Source organism: Psittacula echo (genome assembly GCF_963264785.1).
Source record: "Psittacula echo genome assembly, chromosome: 3".
Taxonomy (NCBI): Eukaryota; Metazoa; Chordata; class Aves; order Psittaciformes; family Psittacidae; genus Psittacula; species Psittacula echo.
In genome coordinates, this window is record NC_137736.1 from 7,503,466 (window position 1) to 7,525,369 (window position 21,904).

At 41.7% G+C, this 21,904-nt stretch overlaps 1 protein-coding gene across 6 annotated transcripts in view; it reads left to right on the forward strand.

Annotated features, from left to right (window-relative positions):
- Nucleotides 1-31: 31 nt before the first annotated feature.
- The window catches only part of ATP6V1A (ATPase H+ transporting V1 subunit A), a 31,497-nt gene continuing 9,624 nt past the window's right edge, over nt 32-21,904 (forward strand). Inside the window, exons 1-11 of one of the 6 annotated variants that reach the window (XM_080614320.1) lie at nt 65-97; nt 9,709-9,825; nt 13,208-13,302; nt 14,952-15,080; nt 16,557-16,771; nt 17,448-17,585; nt 18,107-18,258; nt 19,081-19,243; nt 20,385-20,493; nt 21,292-21,414; nt 21,503-21,617. In XM_080614320.1, the coding sequence (XP_080470446.1) occupies nt 13,221-13,302; nt 14,952-15,080; nt 16,557-16,771; nt 17,448-17,585; nt 18,107-18,258; nt 19,081-19,243; nt 20,385-20,493; nt 21,292-21,414; nt 21,503-21,617 (1,226 nt within the window). In that variant the 5' untranslated portion in view covers nt 65-97; nt 9,709-9,825; nt 13,208-13,220. Of the gene's footprint in view, nt 98-9,708; nt 9,826-13,207; nt 13,303-14,951; nt 15,566-16,545; nt 16,772-17,447; nt 17,586-18,106; nt 18,259-19,080; nt 19,244-20,384; nt 20,494-21,291; nt 21,415-21,502; nt 21,618-21,904 lie in introns of those variants that run through there. The other 5 variants (XM_080614319.1, XM_080614322.1, XM_080614321.1 and 2 more) reach the window with 5 other exon arrangements.

Genomic DNA, 21,904 nt, shown 5'->3' on the forward strand with positions numbered 1-21,904 from the left:
CAGCTGCGCATGCGCGCGGGGGCCGGCATCAGCTGATCCAGCACCGCCGCTGCCGGAGGAGGTAGTAGGGTTTCGGGTGTGCCGGCTCCGGCTTCAGGTGAGACGCTCCGGCTTTTTCTGCTCCTCTCTTTCCGTTCATCTCCTGTCCTGAGGCACGCCTGGAGGCTGCCATGCGCCCGGCGGGTCGCGGTGTGGAGGAGGGGGGATCGTCTCGCCCCTTCCTCCACCGCGGCCGTTACCTGCCCGGTGGTCTCCCTGTCGAGCCGCTCTCTGAGGGAGCGCGCGCGGCCTAAAGCTCCTGGCGGGGGAGGTTGTAGAGGAGGCGTCCGACCTTCAGGGCGCGGTGAGGGTGGAGGGCTGCGCTGCGTGCGGAGGCCGAGCCTGCCGCTTCCTCGGCTGCGACTGAAGCACCCAGCGCTGCGTGCGCTGCCCGTGCAGTGCCGTTCCTCAGTGGGAGAGCCCGCTGGCGGCGGCGGTGGCCTTCCTAGTCCCGTTTCTGCGGGAGAAAAGGCCTGAGAAAAGCAAAGCTGTTCCCTGCTGAATGCTCTCGAAGATGTTAAGAAGATATGTCTCATGGATGTATTAGAATCCATTATAAAGAGAAGTGGGCATAGTGGCTGGGCTTCTGTTCTGGGTCACCATTTTGGGTGGGTGGAACTGGATCGTAGAATGGTTTGGTTTGGAGAGGAGCTTAAACATCATGTAGTTTCAACCCCTGCCATGGGCAGGGACACCTTTCACTAGACCAGGTTCCAGACCAAGCCCTGTCCAACCTGGCCTTGAGCGCTGCCAAGGATGGGGCTGCCACAGCTTCTCTGGGCAACCTCTGCTGCTGCTTCACTACTCGCAATTGTTCTGTGCATTGACCATAGCCCTGCAGCTATGGTCAAGGCACAGTGAGTGAGCAGCAAAGTTATGTAACACAAATGTTGCTGTTGGCTTCAGACTGCAACCGTTCCTTAGTAAAAGAGTCCACCTGTTGTTTTGCAGTTGAAAATACTGATGGCAAATTAAATGTTTCCTACCTGTGTAAGTAGTAACAAAATCCTGATATAGATTAACCGTTCTAAATGTTACACTTAGAACTGACTTAGAGGCAAAAAGGAAGTTTTACATGATTGTGTTCCAGATGATACTGTACATATTGCAGATAGCTGTAACATCAGAGTATATGACGTGTGGAGATCTATCGGTTCAATGCAGTTGCCCATACTGATTTCTCCTGAAGATTTCACGAGCTCAACGCAGAGAATTCGCTCTCCAACTGGGAGTAAGAGCAATTTGGTGATAGTTTTACTCACTGTAATTCAATACTTGAGCAAATACCACTTGATGAAGTGGAGAAGGGGTGGAAAAGGAGAAAAACCTGCTGGCAGACTGTTGAAGGTGGTTTATTAGCCCACCCGCTCTTTTTGAGTGTAGGTTGACATTCACAAGTGGAAGTTTGAATAGCTGAGGCAGATCCTCAACATATTGTAAGTTGCTGTACTTGGGCTGACTTTAGCACTCTGCAGGTCTGCAGCAGCTGAATGTTTGCCTTCTCTATACAGTACTTTTAAAGGCCTTTTCAATGAGCAGCAAGCACAAATAATTGTATCTACATTTTATTATTTTCTGCTTAAGAATATGTGAAGTGAGATCAGTGTCTACTCTTGCCAAAAATATTGCAGATTACTTTTGCTGTGCCTGTCAGTTGATTAAGTCAAGTCTTCTTGAAATCACTTTTATTCTCTTATGTGGGGAAAAAACTAGTCTTGATTCTATCATCAAGGTACAAAGCATGGCATTCAGAAACGATAAACCACCATGAACATCAACTTGAGAGGATGGGGAAGGAGAAATTAAGACAGTGCTGGAAAATGACTGCTGGCATCAGCTGACTATTTAAATGGGGGTTGAAGTCTTGTGTTGCAATAGTAACACAAGATCTGTTTCCTTTAAATGTAGCCTTTCCATTTTCTAAATCAAGAACTATTTTCTACGGGTAGTGCTAATATTAGGGTTAAGCCATGAATGGTTACTACTACCTGCTTAATTTTTAGACAGCATTAGCTTAAATTTAACTCTTCTTTTGGTCTAAGTATATATGAACTGTTTTATACCTCATTCAACCTGACTTACAGAGCTTGCAGGCTTCAGTGTGCTGTTGTCTAAATTTTTCCTAGTATGACTTTGTGCAGTCATCTTCCAGACAAACATGGGTACTGGTACTGGCCGTTATCATCCAAAGCTATGATAGACCAGCAGGTAACTAGATGATTCCCCTGGAGATACATTTAGAGACACTGCACTTCGCCTCTTTTGTTTGATACTGTAACACTGTCCTTTGAGTTCCTGAGTCCTGAAAATTCCTACCGATGTTTTTCTCTCATGCTTTTATATTGCCTGTTTGTGAGCCAAGGACATGTTGCTAATTACACTTTTTAAAAGAGCAGAGTGATTACAGCATAACCTGTATAATGTCTTTGGTTACTTTGGTGTTGACCATAAGATGTTGCATGCTCTTGCTGGCCAAGTAATAGTCCCTCTTTTTCTTTCTCTTTCTCTTTTTTTTCCCTCTAAACCCTAACAAACTACACAACAACTCAATGCTACATTGCCTGGAGCTGAAATAGATTTTATTTCCTTCATACTTTTATCATTAGTTACAAAGAAATATGGGGGATTTTAGACTTGGAAATTTTGAGGTATTGTTGAACAATGGTATCCACATGATTTGCTTTTAGACTGGAAGTGTACCAAGGAAAAGACAATGTAGTCAACTGGAATATATCATGCTCATTCACTCTTACTCACCATCTTAAAACATGTGACTTCTTTAGCCTTCCAGCTGGACAGTGAGAAATAAGTGGGGACCTACTCCAGCAGAGGAAGTGGAATGAATCTGAACATTTCAACCTTTTCTTCCTGTACAGATTAAGCCAGTAATCACCTAAAGGCCTAACATGCAAAACTGGCTTAGCCTTGATCTTATGGTTGTCATTGTTGTACCTTCTTTTGTGTCCTCAAAATGTTTTTTTTTGTTCTTCATATTATGCCTTGTTTGAAACTGGAAGCTAAGGTTATACTAAATTCTTGGGTTTGGTGATACCTCATGCATATGTTCTACAATCTTACAAATATTTTTGTTCGGTTACTTTATTTCATCTGTGCATTTATTTCTCCTGTTTTTGTCAAATTCTCAAGTTAAATGCCTCCATTTCTCCAGGGATTGACTATTTGCCTCAAGATTTTTAGACTTCTATGTATTATATGGCTGCTATAACAAACTTTGCCTTACAAGGTCTGTCTTTACTGAAATTATTACCTTACTCTGTAAACCAGTAAGATGTGTATGGCTAAATCCTGCAAGTCATGGTCTAACAGACTTTACTATTACTTAACCAAATGGCAGATGAAAATTAGTTTTAGCTGCAAAGTTTATTTTCTTTGTTCATCAGCTCGATTACCCTGCTGAGCTTTTGTACCAGTAAATGTCAGTGTTACTGCTTGCTCTTTTCAGAAATGGTTTGTCTGGCAGTGATCTAATACATGCATGCTGCCTTCTGACAGGTCTTTCATTTTGCCAAAATTTTGGAGAGTCCATTGTGGGTGTCTTAAAATGTTCATATCTGAAGTAACTGGGAAAAACTAAAACTGGTATGGGCAAGTGCCATTGTGGCCATGTTTTTATAGTGCTGGGTGTTCTGCATTACCTACCTGACATCTGTTTAATCCTGAGAAGAATAATTTTGAAGACCATTGCTACCCCAGTCAAGTGAGACTCATCCTGCTGAACAGTTAAATGAACTACAAAGTCTGCTGAAAATAGACCCACTGCAGTTGTTTAAGAGAGAAGCGGTGTTCCTAAAGGGTACCTCTGTAATGTGAACGTCTTATCTTTGTCCTCAATCAGTTGAAGAGTGCTCATATTGTAAGGATTCTCATGGCCAAGCTGAAACGTTGATGTGTTCAGCTGACCAATCTGTATAACTTTTTGCCACATGGCATCCCAAGAAAAACACTGAAATCTGCACTGTGAAGATGGCATGTTCCCATGCGGTGTCCCATCTTAGGATGCTATAAGCTATGCTTGCTTACTGGAGTGAATTGTTGTTGTTCTAAGACTGTGCAAAAGATAGGAGGTGTCTGTGCTGCTGGTCTGCATTCTGTGCCCTAAGCATGAAGGCTAGTCCTGTCATGGTTGGTATGATCAGGTGTGATACAGGATTAGAAATGTTATGGGAGAAGGTGTTAACTTCGTAGCAACAAGACTGTGCACTTATTAGAATAATTTATTATAGCAGAACAGAAGCTTTCAGGTATGAGAGTTTCCTTTAACGGTCTGAAGAATGATTTGACTTTTTCTCCAATTTTTTTTTTTTCCTATTAGCAAAGAAACTACATCTTTCATGAAGTTCAGTTAGTGGGACAAACATTTGGTCCTTCTCGTTATTATACTGTATTACTCTTTTGTTTCTCACTATAATACCTTAAAAAGCAGCTCCTCAGGAAAAAACTCACAAAATGGTATTTCTGGCTAACTGGAGATAACGTTGGTAAGGCCTTCTAAAGGTGATTCTTTTATGTGAATTTCCTCTAGATCCTTGAAATCTTGGGTTGTTTTTTTTTATTGTGAGATGAATTTGCATCACCTGGTAGATATTCAGACAACCATCACAATATGTAGTTTAAACCATGTTAAAATGTAGTATGTTGGAGGGGCTCTGGTTATTCTAAAGAAGCTGTAAATACTTTGGGTAATTGAACATAAAATCTCCAAATGTGGCTTAACTTGCTTTAAAACATAAAGATGATGTTTTCCATTACAGGAAAAGTTGACCTCAATTTAATTTCCTTTTACTGGGATCCAATGCCAATGTGTGTGGTGATTCCAAGCAGGTGTTTCATTATACCAGTGTGCTGTAAAAGACTACTTCCAGCTGCTAGGGGTATTAGGTCTTTCTCAAAGACCTTCATGCCAACTTACTCCTGGTTCAGCTTTTAAAACCAGCTGTCAAATACCTCTGATAATAAACTGAAGATTCTATAATATCCCGACTTTAAAGACTGATCTGAAAACTAAGTGTAATGATAAAATGCTTATTCCGAACTTGTGCTCAGTATTTTAGCTATTATATTTACGAACAAGGAGTTACATGTTGAGGGTCTTATAGGAGCTGATGTGTTTTCATAAGCCCAAATGACTAATATGTTTCTGCATGTAAAACTGAGCTTGACTTACAAATCTAGTAATAGTTGTGTTAGGAAATTGTGCACCTTTTGTCTGGTAAGAATCTTTAGCTATTCAGAAATGACTACTAAACTGGAGTAAAGTTGCTGCTGTGATCACCTACAGCTTTGTGTTCATCTCATTTTGATGTCTGTCATCTTAAAGGTTAGAGCAGTGAGAAGTGTTTCAAGTAACAATACCAAATACACCTAAAAAGTAGAGTGACTTTCATTTAGTAAAAGCAAGGGCAGATCTTATCTTTGCAGTAATGTTAGTGAAGTTAATGAAAATGTTGCTTGTCCAGAGGAAGTGACTGAGCACTGCACTAAGCAGACGGCTGCAGGACTTTTCGGTCCTAACAGCTAGATCCAGGACCAAGGCAGCCACTGTGGGGCACAGAAATGAATATTGTGTTAGTATTCTGTGTTACGGCTTGGATCTCAGTAGCATTAGATCTTTTGTGTGAAAGTCTATCAAGCCAAACAAGGGCAGAATGTGTAGCAGGATGAAAGGAATAGCAATTTTTTTTGCCGTAGGAAACTTGTGAAGCAGTGTTGCAAGTAAGAAATAAGGGGTGGCTCATCTGTTTCCCCCTCTAGAGCTCCTCTGGAGAAGCCTTCTGGGCTGAGAGGAAAGAATTGATGTAGAAAACGGTATTATGGAAACTTTGTGGCATGCAACCAGTCAGCTGATGGTTTGGGGTTTTTTTTTCTTTTTCTTTTCCACATGAACAATGTGGGGTTTTTTTCTAATAACAGGAGTATTGTAATAGATAAAATTGGGATCTTTATCAGTTCTAGATACAGCATGAAGTAGCATTTGAAGCCAGAATGCTGGTTATCTGAGCTGATCAAATCTTCAGTGGTCAAAACAATTCTCAGTGAGGGTGACAGAACATTGGAACAGGCTGCCCAGGGAGGTTGTGGAGTCTCCTTCTCTGGAGACATTCAAAACCCGCCTGGACACATTCCTGTGTAACCTTATCTAGGTGTTCCTGCTCTGGCAGGGGGATTGGACTAGGTGATCTTTTGAGGTCCCTTCCAATCTCTAACATACTGTGATACTGTGAATTCTGCAATGAATGCCTTGCCTGCTTTTCTCCCTGGTTTTATTGCTGCTGCTAACTTCACAGTTATGTTTGAACACAACTTTTTCCTCTAGTCCTGCTCTGGGCTAACTGAATGAATCTCCTAAGCTTCTGAATAAAAGCTTGGGTGCTTGAATAACAATTGGTGGTGATGGAATTTGCACAAACAGCCTTCACTCCTTGTCTTCATGGGGGGAGAAAGTCTTTCATGCTGTATGTGTCTACTGCATATAAATACACTTTATATGTGTTTAGCTTGTGTGCTAGGCATGATGTTTGCTTGAAGTATTAGATTTGTATGTATTGGCATACCCACAGGTAAGTCTGCATCTGTTTTGAGGAAGAAGGCAGTTAAGATCTTGTGATGGGCTTTGTGAATTGCCAGGTTGCACAGTCTCACTTTGCAGCCATTGTCTGCTCTGCTGATAGTGGCAGCATAATTCTATTTCCTATCTTTTTTCTTGAGTGCATCTGGATTTCCTGTGCATGTACTGAGTAGCAAGCCTCATGTGAAAGGAAGGGGCTTTATAGTACCCAGGAAACAAGTGGTGTGAAAAATGAATTGCCTTGTATGGTTGCAGATGGATCCACAGTATGTAGCTGAGCATCACTTAAGCAGATTCCTGACCTATCAAGAGCAGAGGTGGCCTCAGAGTGCCCTGTGGCAACTGGAATTGTATGAATAATTAAATGAAAGGACGTCAGTATTGTTGAGTTTAAGAAACAATGATACTTCTATCTTGGAGTTTATTGCAAGAGGTTGGTACAGTTAGCTTCTTGATGCTTTTGTGAAGACTAAGCCATATCATTGTGTTGAGCTGGGGACTGACTAGCTGTGAAGTGGCTTTGCTGAAAAGGACCAGAGGTCCTGATGGCCACCAAGTTGAATGTGAGCTGGGAATGTGTCCTTGTGGCAAAGACAGCCAGACTATCCTGGCATTAGGAAGAACACTGCCAGCAGGTGCAGGGAGGTGTTTTTTCCACTCCGTTAAGCTCTGAGGAAACCACATCTGGTTCTGGGTTCTCCAGTAGAAGGAAATCATGGCTTAATGGAGTGCGTTCAGAAAAGGGCCACAAAGACTGTTAAGGTTTGAAGAGATGAGGGGAGGGTTGGAGAGCTGGGATTATGTAACCTCAGGAAGAGCAGGCTCCAAGAATCTTAATGTATATACATACCTAATGAGAGGGAGCAAAGAGGATAAGCCACCGCTCTTTTCAGTGCTATCTGCTGAAGTAACAAGAAGGAATGGGCACAAACCGAAATACAGGGAATTCCCTTTAAACATAAGAAAACACTTTTCTACTGTGCCTGAACAGTGGAACAGGTTGCCCAGAGAGTTGGAAAGTCTTCATCCTTGAAAGTAATCAACACCCAGCTGGATGTGGCCCTCAGCAGCCTGCTCTATCTTGCTCTGAGCAGGGCCTTGGAACTAGATGATCTCCAGAGATGCCTTCCAACCTTAGTGATTCTCAGTGATTCTGTTATTTGGTGGCTGAGAAATCTGGAACAATTTTCCCTGCTGTGTTATAGTAAAATTATAACTCTGCATAGTATGAAGGTGCAGATTTCCTATTTGGCTTCCCTTCCAGGTGACCTGTGTTAGAGTTCTGGGCATTCTGTTTCTTCTGGGACAATATCCCGCATTGCCTGCACTGGTGCAGAAATGCTGCCAAACTTCTGCATTTGACTAGGAACTTAGGCTCTATTTTTTTAACACTTCCTCTTAAAAATAGTCTGTTGGAGGGGGAAGTATAAACTGCCCAAGTTACAGGAAATCTATGACAGTGATTATCCTATTATTTATGAGGCCCTTGCAACACATCCTCGTATAGCCGGACACTGGGATTTATGCAGTGTACCAAAGTCTGCTCTGATGAACACAGTGCGTGTTGGCAGTCTTCATTTTAAAGCATGTCTTGAATGCAACACTAAGCTGACTGCTGTGTGGGTTCTGATCTTTACTATCCTGTAACATCTACATTTTTACTAAGAAGAAGAGGAGGGCTTTTCTTTGGAAAACTATTTGGCTACATTTTAATGTCTATGCCTATTAAGCTTCCCTGAATATTGAAAGTAAGGGCTTATGTTCTGACTCAATTTTTCTATCCTAGGAAGTCAAATCACATTAGTCTGTTTCAGATATATTAAATTCTATGATCTTAATTCAAAATTACTCCAGCAAAATGAATCCTAGCACTGGTGACTTAGTAATGTAGTACTGCAGCTTCTGAGTTGCTGGTCTTGTGCTGTTTACTACAATTTTAGTTAGTATATTTAAGTAATTTGATATGTTCCTAATGATAGAACTTGCAAAGATAGTCTTGGGAAGCTGTGAAAACTACAGGGAACTCTTCAACTTCCTGGGGGAGAGCCAGCATAACTGCTTGTCTTCTGTACCACATACAGGACAATTTGTCAGTGCCCATCAAGCTTTGACTGTCACTCAAGTTGACACATCGGTCTGCTTCATGATGGATGTTGTGCAACTTCACCAATGCTTTCACTAACTAGGGGAAGGGGCTCTTAGCAGAAGTAAGCCCCACAAGACTCAGTTTTGACAGTCAATACCTGTTCTACATACTAAAGCAATTAGGATTACAGTGTCTTCAGTGCCTCCTTGTGCAGTCTGTTATTAAGCAGTTCTGTTAAGCTCTTCCAGAACAGAGCATTCACTGCCATGGATATATTAGACTGGGGGCTGGGGGGTAAACAGATTTCAACAGAAAGCATCTCTCTGAAGGATTTTTATGTAGTAGTATGCACCATGTGATCAGGGGAATGGAGCACCTCTCGTATGAAGATAGGCTGAGAAAGTTGGGGCTGTTCAGCCTGGAGAAGAGAAGGCTGTGTGGAGACCTTATAGCAGCCTTCCAGTATCTGAAGGGGGCCTACAAGGATCCTGGGGATGGACTATTCATCAGGGACTGTAGTGACAGGACAAGGGGTAACGGGTTCAAACTTAAACAGGGGAAGTTTAGATTGGATATAAGGAAGAAATTCTTTACTGAGAGGGTGGTGAGGCACTGGAATGGGTTGCCCAGGGAGGTTGTGAATGCTCCATCCTTGGTGGTGTTCAAGGCCAGGTTGGATGAGGCCTTGGGTGGCATGGTTTAGTGTGAGATGTCCCTGCAAAAGACAGGGGGGTTGGAAGTAGATGATCTTAAGGTCCTTTCCAACCCTAACTATTCTATGATTCTATGTAGGGGGCCCTTAATGTGAACACTGAATTTCTTCTGCCGGGTCTTATGTAGTGAGGAGGGCACAGATGGGAGTTCAGCTGGGCTCTGGGAAGCTTGATTTGCTATTGCGGCATTCCTGAGTGCTGGTGGGAGAGAGAGAGACTGATGACTCACCAAGTCAGGTGGTTATGCCTCTGCTGTGTGTCAGAAATTGCTTTCCCCTCTGCAGCAGGCTTTCTCATCCCTCTGTCGGGGCACGAGAAGGACAATCATTTCCTAAGTGGTAGTGCTTAACTGCTGAATTCTGACTTTGCTGCACTGTTACTCCCTGTTTCTGCAGAATAAGGTAAGGATCTGTGTTTATATGATAAAATAGTGATGGATTTTTTTCCATGCTGTGAGAAGGCTCCTTGTAAAAATCTTCCTGGAGTCTTAATTTTGAAGAGATCTTTGTGGTAAGGCAGTTAATGGTATAAATTCTGGGTCTGATCAAATGTTTGAACCAAAACCAAGGAACTGTAACAGAAAACAGGTTTTTCCAGCATTGAGAGCTAGACAGTTAAATTTTTGGGGTTACTATGTAGCCAAATTGCTGTGCTGGGGTTGAAACCAAGATAGGGCCAACAACCCAACTATCCTTTCTTGTTTAATTATGACTAAATATTACTTTAATAAATCACCTTTCAGTCAGAGATGGTTCTTCAGCAAGTAATATGTTGATTTCTGGCACTGTTAGGCAGAATATGTCCATGATAGAGCTTAAGAACCTGTTTAAAATCAATTGGTGAACTGTTGAAAATGAGAGAGATTCATGTATGTAAGTTGTAAAGGATGCAAGATGCATCTTTACTCATAAGGGAATTAAAATTAAGCTAATATCCTGTGTAGGTGTGCTAGTGGACTTTTGTAGGAGTGGATTGTGTATAGTGCCTAATACCCTGTGTTGGTGATAGGCCTCTGAAAGGCTACAGGAGCTCAGTAGCTTTCCAAAATGGCTAACTACCATGGCTTCTAGGGTAAGTACATGCTGCCTGCACATCCATCATGTTGTGTTCAGCAAATCCTGATGTGCTTTGAGGAATTCCATTTTATCTGAGTAATAGCACTGAAAACATTTAACAGTGTAGGTAGGTAAGGCAACGTTTCTGCCCTCAAGGACTTTTCCATATAAAATTAAAATCTGTTAGTGCTAATACACTAGCACAAGAAAACTGTGCAGAGATAAATAACAGTATTTTGTTTTCTTAATTTGCATTCAATGTTAAATGATGTGTAGCCCATTAAAAATGAGGTCAGCTTGTCTGGGTGAGGACTGGCTTTTTAAACTCTGTATTTTGTTTGGAGGTATATAGGAGATGGAGCACACAAAGGTGAGGAAGAATTCACTGTACCTTTTACACTTGGAATAGTTAATAAATGTGTGTTTAAAAGCAGTTGGTGCAGGTGATAAAGATCAGGACAAAACCAGGGTTTGTTAGTGCATTGCTAGGTGGCCTAAGAGAGGAACCCTTTTACCTGCCTTTGCCAGTCTTTTGGGAAAGTGGCTGTAGGAAGACAGAGCAAGCAGAGCAGAGCAGCCACAGCAACAGGAGCTGAAGGTGCTGGGTGTCAGAATGTTGCAGTTTAACTGCAAAATGACTGTTCTGAGGTTCTTATTTGCCTCCCTGGAAGCTAAGCAGCTGCTTGCAGTGGTGGTTGGCTGAACTGGATAGAAGAAGAGTTAATGTAAATTGAAACTGGCCCGTGTTCTTCCTGCCTCTCCTTGCTTCATAAAACAACTCTTCTCTATGGGCCCCTGTACTGTCTCACTGACAAACAGTCTCGCTAATTCAGTTATGAGAATCTGATTTAGCTCTCTATTCACACAGAAGATTTTGGTGGTAGGACTTGAGAGTGTTCTGTGTGGTGTGTTGAAGTAAATGCTTTGGGTAGATTTATAAGGCAGGCTGCTTTTTCATATGACCAGTGATCGTGCTGCAGTTTTACAACGTTTTAATTGTTAAAAGCAAAAAAGCGGAGGTAGTTACGCTAGTCTGATCAGAAGCAGCTCTTACCAATTGCTCAGGAACTGCAGATTGCTTTGCAAGGGCCTCCCCTGTGCCATTTGTTAAGAGGATGCTTTTGAGAAATAAGCAGTGAAATTTAAATTGTCTTCTGGGCCTAGACAACAGGCAGCTTAAATGCTGAACTATCATTATGGAAAGGAAAGGGGTCTAACAGATACCTGACATGTGACTGTGCCTTTGAGCTTGAGAGCAGTTAGTTCCACTCCTTGGTGGTGGTGATCAACTGTTGGAGTAGCTGTTGTGAAACGTATCGGTGGGAGCCATGTTAAACACAATCCACTCTAACAAGATATGGAGCCTGGAAGAAGCTATTCCTTCAGGATAAATAGGAGTTTGGAATCATTTGATCTTTTTCTCACAGAGCACAGCCAAGGTTTTAAAAACATTTAGATTGAGGAAGAGGCTGAGGGGCAGAGGTCTTGTTAGTGTAGTATGAAAAAGCTGGCAAACAGTTATAAGATTTTAAGAATAGCAGATGTCTGTTACCTGCTGCTCCTGAAGAGCAGGCAGAAAAACATCCTTTAATGGTGGTGGATAGGGTGGCACTGTAGCTGTCTTTTTCCTCGTAGTAGATGGGTCAGGTTTTCAAGCCTGAGCATGTCACTGTATTTGCTGCCTTGCAGAAGATGCTGGGTTAGGTTAAGCTTGCAAAGACTGCGAGTGTCAACAGATGCTTCACCCGGTTCACGTCACCAAACCACAGCATCGTACGCTGGGGCTGCCATACTGCACCTTTCACCAGTGCTGGGTGGTAGACATGGTCAGAGAGTTGCCTCACAGTTCTCTAACGCTAATCAGTTTCCAAGGTAACACAAAGCAGGATAAGGGCTGACAAAGCAAAACCATTATTCTTATCTGCACCAGAAGCAGGCCAGCCCAACTGTCGATCACAGGACAAACATGGATGGAGGAGGTCTTCTAAAACAGCTTTTCCTGTTCCCTGAACAGTGACTGGCAAGAGATGGCAGTCAGGTTTTTAACTGTTGCAAGTTGGGGTTTTGGGCCATTATTCAGCACAATTTTCCTGTAATGCTCCACAGGTTTCACTGAGAGCAAGGATTGTGTAATACCTTGCTGTGAGGCATCTAGAGAGGGCTATAAGCACACGTGTTTGTGTGCTTGTGGAAATGTATGTTTCTTCTTCTGAGTGCCGTTGATTCTGCAGCTTAAGATAGCAAAAATAGAAATTTCACAATTAATGTTTGTAATATTGCTTTTAGAGACCCTGGCAGTAAAGCAGCACATTCTCATGATCAGAATCATAGAAACTCCATATTTTGAAGGAGAATAAATGAGATGTGGAAGACAGAAGAGATTCTCCATTGTTTAAATATCCTGTCACTGGGCTTGGAAATAGTCCAGCAATGTTAGGGCATTTTTGGAGTGTAACTGTTTCACTCAGCAGTGTTTTGTGGAGCATGTTATGGAGTGATGTTCCACTTCTGGTTTTCTGCAGTGGGGGATGTTAGTTCTTTTGTTTGCTTAAATAAGTTACCTTTTAACTTTTTATAGCTTTAAAATCAGTGTGGTTAAGGTGCTTGAGGTTGTATGAGTTTGGAATGCTTTCTCACTGGAAACAAGGATAGAACAGAGGGAGGTAGAGGAGGAACTTACAACGTGTGTATTCCTCAGGACTGACTCTTCTTTTTTCCTTCTCTACAGTTGAACAGGCAAAATGAACTTTTCCAAGTTACCCAAAATCCGTGATGAGGAAAGAGAGGCTTTTGTTGGTTATGTCCATGGAGTCTCAGGACCTGGTGGGTATTTCGTAGGTTCTGTTTAATCTAACGTTTTGTTAATCTTGTTCGCTTGGAAGTGAGCTTGGAAGTGGAAAAGTATAGTAGAGCTCTGGGTGGGGCTTTTTCTATTTCCTTTGAGGGGGAGCTTTTTAAGAAGGATCACTGATCGGTCTGATAAAATATTAAGAAATATACTAACAGGATATTATTGCTAATTCATCTTATTTAAAGATGTAATGAGCAGAATCAGGCTTAATAATAATAATAATGATAATAATACCAAAGGTAGTAAGCTTTCTGTATGAGAGAAAGCCAGTTGGTCAGAAATCTGCAGGCCCAGTGCTTCTCTAAAAGGGTGAGAGATGCATCGTCCAGTCTCACTGAAATGCAGTTTGACCCTGTGATCTCTGGAATACTCTGTCGCTTCCCAGTGTCAAGCTGTTCTGTGTTACTGCACCGCAGGCTGGAGGAGCTCAGCGAGGAGCTGTAAAGGTCAGGGAGCATGGCACAGTGTGGTGGTAGTAAGACTGGGAGAAGGAGGACTTCTCCTCCTCCTTTATCAGCTTAAATAGTTTCTTTACACTCTGATAGTAACAGCTTTTGAATACGTGCAGACTCTACCAGCTTTTCTGCTCCCTTCTACGTTCTCTTGAAGAGGTAAAGAAAGGGATGGGAAAGTGAGAACAGAAGAATATCATGTATTTTTGTTAATGCAGCTTATTTGATGAATAATAATCGTTGGCTCATGTCTACCTAGATAAATACCTGTTCTTTAACTGCCAACTCCTTAACTGCAGAAGTGCTACTTAAAACCAACAGCTTTATTTCCTAAAAAATGGAAATATATTTTTATGTAAATATGTGAACCCTGTGTGGGAGATTGAGATTACAATATAAAAGACATAATAAATTTTGTCCTAAAGCAGCTAGGCCTCATGTATGACCTGCCAAAATCTAACCCGAAACAGTTTTAAGGCCCAAAACATGCTGTAAAACAGTCTTCATCCATTGAAAGTTAAGTGCCCTCATATCACTTTTCTACAAAATAAAATAGCAAAAAGCCTTGTAGGCATATGCTACTCTAGATACAAGGGTATGTATTGCCTTTAGCAGGCACCTTGGCTTGATCTACACATGGAAATAGATTATGTGAGCACCCAAATGCTACCAAGGTAAACAGAAGTTTGAGTGGCTTGAAAATTATGGTCCCCAACCACAAGTTTATGAAACTATCAGGTATCAGGTGGGCTTTTTCCATTTTCCTGTATGTTTTAATTTGGTCAGATGGGAATGTGGCCTAGCTGAAAGGGAGAAGTGTCTATGTAACTTGTCTGTCAAAGGTCACTGCGTCTCTAAAACTCTAAACATTCACCATCTGTCAAGACAGATAAGAGATGATGGCATGAATTGTCTGTGACCTACTACATTCTGATAGTGTCCTCTTACTGAGCATAAAGGAACAGTATGAAAAGTATAAGGAAACTATTGTCTTTTAAACTAGAAATGTCAGGATTTGTGGCAGCCTACTTACCCCTTTTGTGAAATCAAGAATGCACTTCTGATTTGGTTGAATCCCAGACTTATGCTGTGCAGTTCTTACTAACTTTTGATGGGTAAATTTCCAGAGCTATAGGAAAAAGACTCACCTACATGCCTGTCTCTTCCAGTGGTCACAGCGTGCAACATGGCAGGCGCTGCTATGTATGAACTGGTACGAGTAGGCCACAGTGAACTTGTGGGAGAGATCATCCGACTGGAAGGTGATTTGGCAACTGTTCAGGTGTATGAAGAAACATGTATCCTTTCCACTAATCCCTCTGGGCCTGCCAGACTGCTCAGTCCAGAGCACTGGAGTGATGAGGGTGAAGAAGATGACCAAAACTGAGTGGGACCAGCACTGGGTACTTCCAGTGCCAGCAGGACATCTGTTCTGCAATTCTTGGTAAATGCTGATGGCTATGAGGTAAATCTTGTCTTGCCTGGCTGTGTGCTGAGGAGATTTCAAGTGGACATCAAATAATGTGTGCCTTAGAATTTAAGTTAATTTTAGTTTAAATACTAGAGCTCATTCTTAAGGAAGTTGTCTGACAAATGTCAATTATAAATGGCAAAACTATCAAGTAGTATTTGTTGCATTTATTTTGTTTGCTTTTGAAAACTATGCTTGTATAAGAGGGCAGGTTGCTGCCTTCTGGACAGAGTACTTTGCCAGACATAATAGGTTCCATTTTTTGCTTTTGCAGTGTGCTTACAGAATCTTGGTCCAGCTAGAGCACAGCATGTATCCTAAAATCTAGTTAACATAAAATATATTTGCTATTACACATACATGAGAGAATGTCAGAAATGAAGTCATAAAACTTGAAGCCAGACCTTTTTTTTCCTTGCATTCTTTTCAACTTAAGAGTTGGCTCTATCTGTAGATGCTAGGAGTAAAACCTGTGTTGGTACCCAAAGTTTTGTTCTGAGGAGCTGGATGGTAAACTGGTGACTAGCTCCTCTCTGTACCTAATGATTTATCATTTTAGATGGCATCACCACTGTAATACCTAGTAACCTTCCAATAGTACATGGAGCAAGTTTGAATATAGTTTACTCTTAAGTTCCTCATGAGAGGAGTCTGCCATAGGGCTCTCTGAAGTCAGCTTGCATTTAATCTCCTCAGTCTTGCATAGCGTTTTGGAGGTCTCTTTTGTACTCTAGCAGGGCCTTTGCCAGGCTGCTGGCCCTCTGCACAAGAGTCCATTGTGCATCTTTGAAGTTAGATAGTGCATAAACTGGACAACTTAATAATGGAAAGGAAGGAAATAATGCTGGTCTTGGACAAACTCCCTTTAAAATTAGACTGCTGTCGAAAAGGCTGTGGAAGGCTCAAGGTCAAAACATTTGTGCTCTCTAACAAACTAAAATCTATATATTTCATAACATTGTCTGACTTTAACAATCAAACCTGTTTTCTAGGTTTGAAGGTGTAAGAAATGCTTGATGTTTTGTCATCATGATGCCTGGCATTCCAGTAAACTCATCCAAACAGTTGACTTGAACTAACAATCATGAAGCAGAGTATTTACCCCTAGAATGAGCAGCTTTGTTGCTTTGGCAATTTCAGCTTGAGTTGAGTATAAAGCGTACATGCTTCCCAAATGATGATGGTTAATATAATAATAAAAATATTACCTTAAAGTCAGAAAGGAGGTTCTAGATGATGAAGTTGTGAACGTGGTACTTTCTTCCCCTTGCTTTGGATGAACTTTTCCTCAGCAAATCTTTAGCTGGTGTCTCTGTAGGAGATCCTGTACTCCGTACTGGCAAACCTCTGTCAGTGGAACTAGGGCCTGGCATCATGGGAGCTATTTTTGATGGTATCCAGAGGCCTCTCTCAGACATCAGCACTCTGACCAAAAGTATCTATATCCCTAGAGGTGTCAACGTGTCAGCTTTGAGCAGAGATATCAAATGGGAATTCACACCTTCAAAGAATCTGCGGGTAGGTTCTCACAAGCCTTTCCCCCTTGCTCCTCTACCCCCAGAGGTTAAGGCTGGAGCAGAGTGCCAGGGCTGGGACTGCTGGGAGCTATGGTTGATGCAGTTTGTGTTGGGAGGTGGTAGTGATGTATGAGCCTGGATGGGGACCACCAAAACTTAACTCTGTGTGACTTACAGTGTGTTGCTGCTGCATCTGAGAAACTTGTAAAGTTTAGTATATTTGCAAAACTGTAAAGAAGCTCATGGAATTGCACTAAGCAAAAAGAATGACGGTGGAACACATTTTGCAAATGAAGGTAGCCTTAGATCTGGAAAATATCATGGCTTTAGCCCTTGGTGGCGTCTTTTCTTCCAAGCCTGCAGGTTAGAATATGCTATTCTTTCTCTACTTAACACATTAGGCTGAGAGGTGTATAAGAAACAAGGAAGATTCCTTGCATCAGTCAGTAATTGCTACTGTCTGAGCCTTGAAAGGCACCTCAACCCAGATAGTGTTGCTAGCAATGTGCTGTTAGCGTAATGATGTATGCAAATGGGCTACTGTGCTCTAACAATGCATTTACAAAGGGAGTAATCACAGTGCTAGACTTAATAGCTATAGTTACTTTATTAAGGTTAAGGTTCTTTTTTAAAGCTGGAGTTCTTGCTTATGACTAATATACCTGTTCTGATTCCAGGTTGGCAGCCATATCACTGGTGGAGATATTTATGGTATTGTGAATGAAAACTCCCTTATCAAGCACAAAATCATGCTGCCCCCACGGAACAGGGGTACAGTTACATACATTGCTCCGCCAGGAAACTATGACACTTTAGTAAGTCTGCCAAACAGCAGTTGCTGATATATTCCATGTCTCTCTCATAGGGTTGATGTATTCTTTCTGTTCTGTGTGATGACAACTAAAAAGTGTTTCATGCAACAAAGTGTCTGAGTTAATGCTCACCTCTGCTGACCTGCCTGCAGGGATTTCATGAATATCTTATGCAATTATATTCTGTGTATGGCTTCCCAATGGCACTTGAGTATGCCACGTTTGCTGACCTCTGGGGATCTGCACTATCTCATGAATATATAAAATTCAGTTGCTCTTCAGAAGCATGTTTTTAGGTGACGCTTTGCCTTGCACGTCTTTTTCCCTCAATAGCGTTGTAAATATGATATGGGAAAGAGCTATCATCCTCTTTCCACCTCAAGAAGGGATGATAGCATGTTGAAGTTCTGAGAAGTTGGTGATGGCGTCAAAGACCTAGCTGTGCACAGTAGTTGAGACAAGAATTTTTATGCTGGTCCAGTGCAGCCGTTTGCTTACTTCAAATGTCTGGTGCTGTCTGTTAGGATGTCGTCTTAGAGCTGGAGTTTGAAGGTGTGAAGGAGAAGTTCACTATGGTCCAGGTCTGGCCTGTACGTCAAGTCCGTCCTGTTACTGAGAAGTTACCAGCCAATCATCCTTTATTAACTGGCCAGCGGGTCCTGGATGCCCTCTTCCCGTAAGTACTACTTCTTTTCTAGTATGTAAGAAATCTATTTTTTGGAGGGAATCAGAGGAAAGAGGCCTTAATTTTTTTTTATGGGCAAACAGACCCCAAGCTTTCACTGTGTGTTCACAGCATAATCTTAAAAAAGTATTTAGCTGAATTCATTGTATTTCTGTATTTGACAAGAGATCCTACTAGTGAAAAAAGGAGGATAAGTTTAACAAGATAGTTCTAGTACATTAATCTAGAAAAGAATGGACAAGCATAAACTTAACATAATTGTGCCAAGCCTACAGAAAGGCTAGAACTTTTGAGCTTGATACCTCCACTGGAGCACATCAGTAGGATTGCTTTCCATGGTCTTGAGGATGCACAGTTCCCAATGATTATGGGGTCACTACGTACAGAAACTGTTGCATGTAGCTGTAGCACAAAATGCTTATTTAAGCAGCTACCTTCTGAGACACTGAATTCAGTAATTTTGGTCCTAAAATATTGTGCTGCTTATTCCTACAGCTAAGTACAGTTGTTCCTTTCTTAGCATTTGCATTCTGTCAGTGCTTCAAGCTGTGAAAACTGCTATGTTTCAATCCTGAAGGTCTAGCTGTTTTACCAGCATAACTCATGTACTTCAAGAGCAGTAGAAGAAAAGGATAGTTTATAACCTCAGTCTTTTGATTTAGTGAAATACCTCTGTGTTTCTAACCCAGCACACTGAATGTGGCTCCTGTTGTTCTGCTTTCAATTAGGGAGTTTATTGGAAAACCTGTTTTAAGATAGGAGAGAGCTGATTTTTTTGTTTCTTGCAAATCGGAGTCCTTTTTCTTTACTCAGGTGTGTACAAGGGGGTACAACAGCGATTCCAGGAGCATTTGGTTGTGGGAAGACTGTGATCTCTCAGTCTCTCTCAAAATACTCCAACAGTGATGTCATCATTTATGTAGGCTGTGGAGAACGAGGAAATGAAATGTCTGAAGTACTGAGAGATTTCCCTGAGGTTAGTATGGAGAATTCATGGAGACTAAACTTGCTACTGTACTGGTATTGTAACTGAATAACATACTATATTGGCAGAGTGACTCAAAACGACCTTCTTGCCTCCTTGCTGTAAGTTCTGGCTGTAGTAGCAGAAATTCCTTTTGGCTCATTCAGGAATTATTTCAGTGGCCCCCTAGTACAAATCTGGACTAGCTTTGGGGTGTACCTTTTAACTTGTTTTAAAATAAAGCCAAAACAGACACAGTTACAAGCACCGTATCTTTCACTGGCAACATCTCTAACTTAACCATGCATAGCAAATGCAGCACCTGCGTTTACAGGGTGCAGGGTGGTGATACAGTAACCGGCTAATAGTGTGACATGTGAGGCTTTGGAATGCCTGCTTAAGGAAGTAGAAAATGCCTGGTTAAAACGAACAAAAATAAAGCAGTGGGTTTACTAATCCTTTTACCTGTTGTTATATGTTAGTGAATTAGTTGTGGCATGTTCTTCTCTAAAATATGGGATAGAAGCCAGATAGTCTGAACTGTTAGGGAAACTTCACTGTCAGAAATAAGGGGTAACAGGCTTGGATGTGTTGGTTAGTTACAAGATGGGAAAGTCAAGATGAGGTGGCCATGAAAAAAGATAAATGCCAGTGTATTCGTAAGTGGAATTCTATACAAATGTCAGGATATGCATTCTGTTCAGATGTTTATAAGGTTTCAGTGGGCTTATATATGTAGTTGTTGTCAAAGACAAACTTGGATCATTTTAGATGAGTGAAAAAAAGCTCTCTGATTCCTAATGGTCTTAAGATACAAGTGAAGGATACAACTTTTTTGGCTCGTCCAGCCTAGTAAGCTGAGAGAGGATAATATACTTCCTGATGCAGTGGATTTGTCATTACTCATTTAAATGGGATCAATAGAGATTTGCCAGTTGCAGAAGATGAGGCAGTGCATTAAAGAGTTAAGCTGTGTGCAGTCTGGGAGGCAAACCAGCATAGTATTCTCTAGTCTCTGCTCTTGGCAGAGTAGCTGTGAGGAGAGGATCCTGATTTAAAGAGAGTAATACTGTAAAAACCAGGCACCCCACAAAACAACAACAAACACTTTGCTACTGTTACCTCTTTTTTTTTTTCTTTTCTTGCCTTTTAGCTAACAATGGAAGTTGATGGCAAAGTAGAAAGCATCATGAAGAGAACAGCTCTGGTAGCAAATACCTCCAACATGCCTGTGGCTGCCAGAGAAGCCTCTATCTATACTGGTAAGATTTACAAGAGGCTGGAAAAAGCTGTGTGTATAGAGCAAGCCATCATGCTGGAGCGTTTCCAGTTCCTGAAATGGTCAGCACTGAGAAGCTTGCTTAGTTTCAGAAGTCAACCCTTTTGGACCTTGCCTGCATGAAGTCCTAGGATCTTAATTGAATTTGGTATATACTTACGATTTCTGAATATTGAGTAGATTTTGCTTATAAGGTGAATGCACTGCACAAGCTCTCATGTAGGTTTGTCTCCATGTTTTAATTATGTCAGCTTTTGTTTATGACTAGTGTTTTTTTGACAAATACAGCCACTTACTGGGCAGGATTAGGAGTCTCTGAGTTGGCAGGTTAGTTTGCTTTCCTTTGCAGCCTCTCATAGTGCTTTTTTAAGTTCTTTGTTATGAAAACTTGTCAGATCATTAAGATAAAACATGACCTTTTCTCACTGTTGCATTCTGGTAGCTTGAAAGGGAAGAAGACATTTTACAATAAGAAGAGGCTTTGTTCGTGGTTTCAGGGACGCAAGGAGTAACATCAGTGACATTGCCATGTTGCTTCAAAGAGATACATGGGAATGTAAGATGAGCCAGAGTGGTTCAAAAGAGAAAATGGGAAGAGTGAGAAGAAATAAAAACCAGCAAGGACATGATCTAGTGGGAAGAAAGAATTCATTTCCAGTGTGTGTTTCCATCTAGATGTGAACTTGGGTATAATTTGGCTTATTTGCATCTTGGTGACAACATGAAAGCGTATAATTCCTTCCGGAACGTTATGCTGAGCACGCCGTTGTCTTTGTTCTAGGAATCACCCTGTCTGAGTATTTCCGGGACATGGGCTACCATGTCAGTATGATGGCAGACTCCACTTCCCGATGGGCTGAGGCTCTCCGAGAGATCTCCGGGCGACTGGCTGAAATGCCAGCTGGTGAGTAGTCTTTTCTCAGTCTAGTCTTGTAAAAGCATCCTTTAAACTCTGAGCCTTTGACTCCATTTCTGCATGTTGCTGTTTGCAGACAGTGGTTATCCAGCCTACCTCGGTGCTCGTCTAGCCTCTTTCTATGAGCGAGCTGGCAGAGTGAAGTGTCTGGGGAATCCTGAAAGAGAAGGCAGCGTCAGCATTGTTGGAGCGTGAGTGTTGCATCGCTTTGCTTTGTGTTGGGTGCAGCTCTTCTTCTGTGGTTTTGTATCTAAAAGTACCTGTTTTTCAGACAAAAAAAGTCTTATTGCTCTGTGCAGCTGCAGCACTAAAAATACATGGTTGAGTAAGTAGATATTTAGTCTCTGTTCACCCAGAGCTGCTGCTAAATGATGTGTGGGGGCAGAAAGGATGAATGTGGACAGGTAGTTCTGTGAGGTGCAGACTTGCATTCACTTGCAGCAATTGGAGCAAATGGCTCAGGGAAGAATGTCATTAG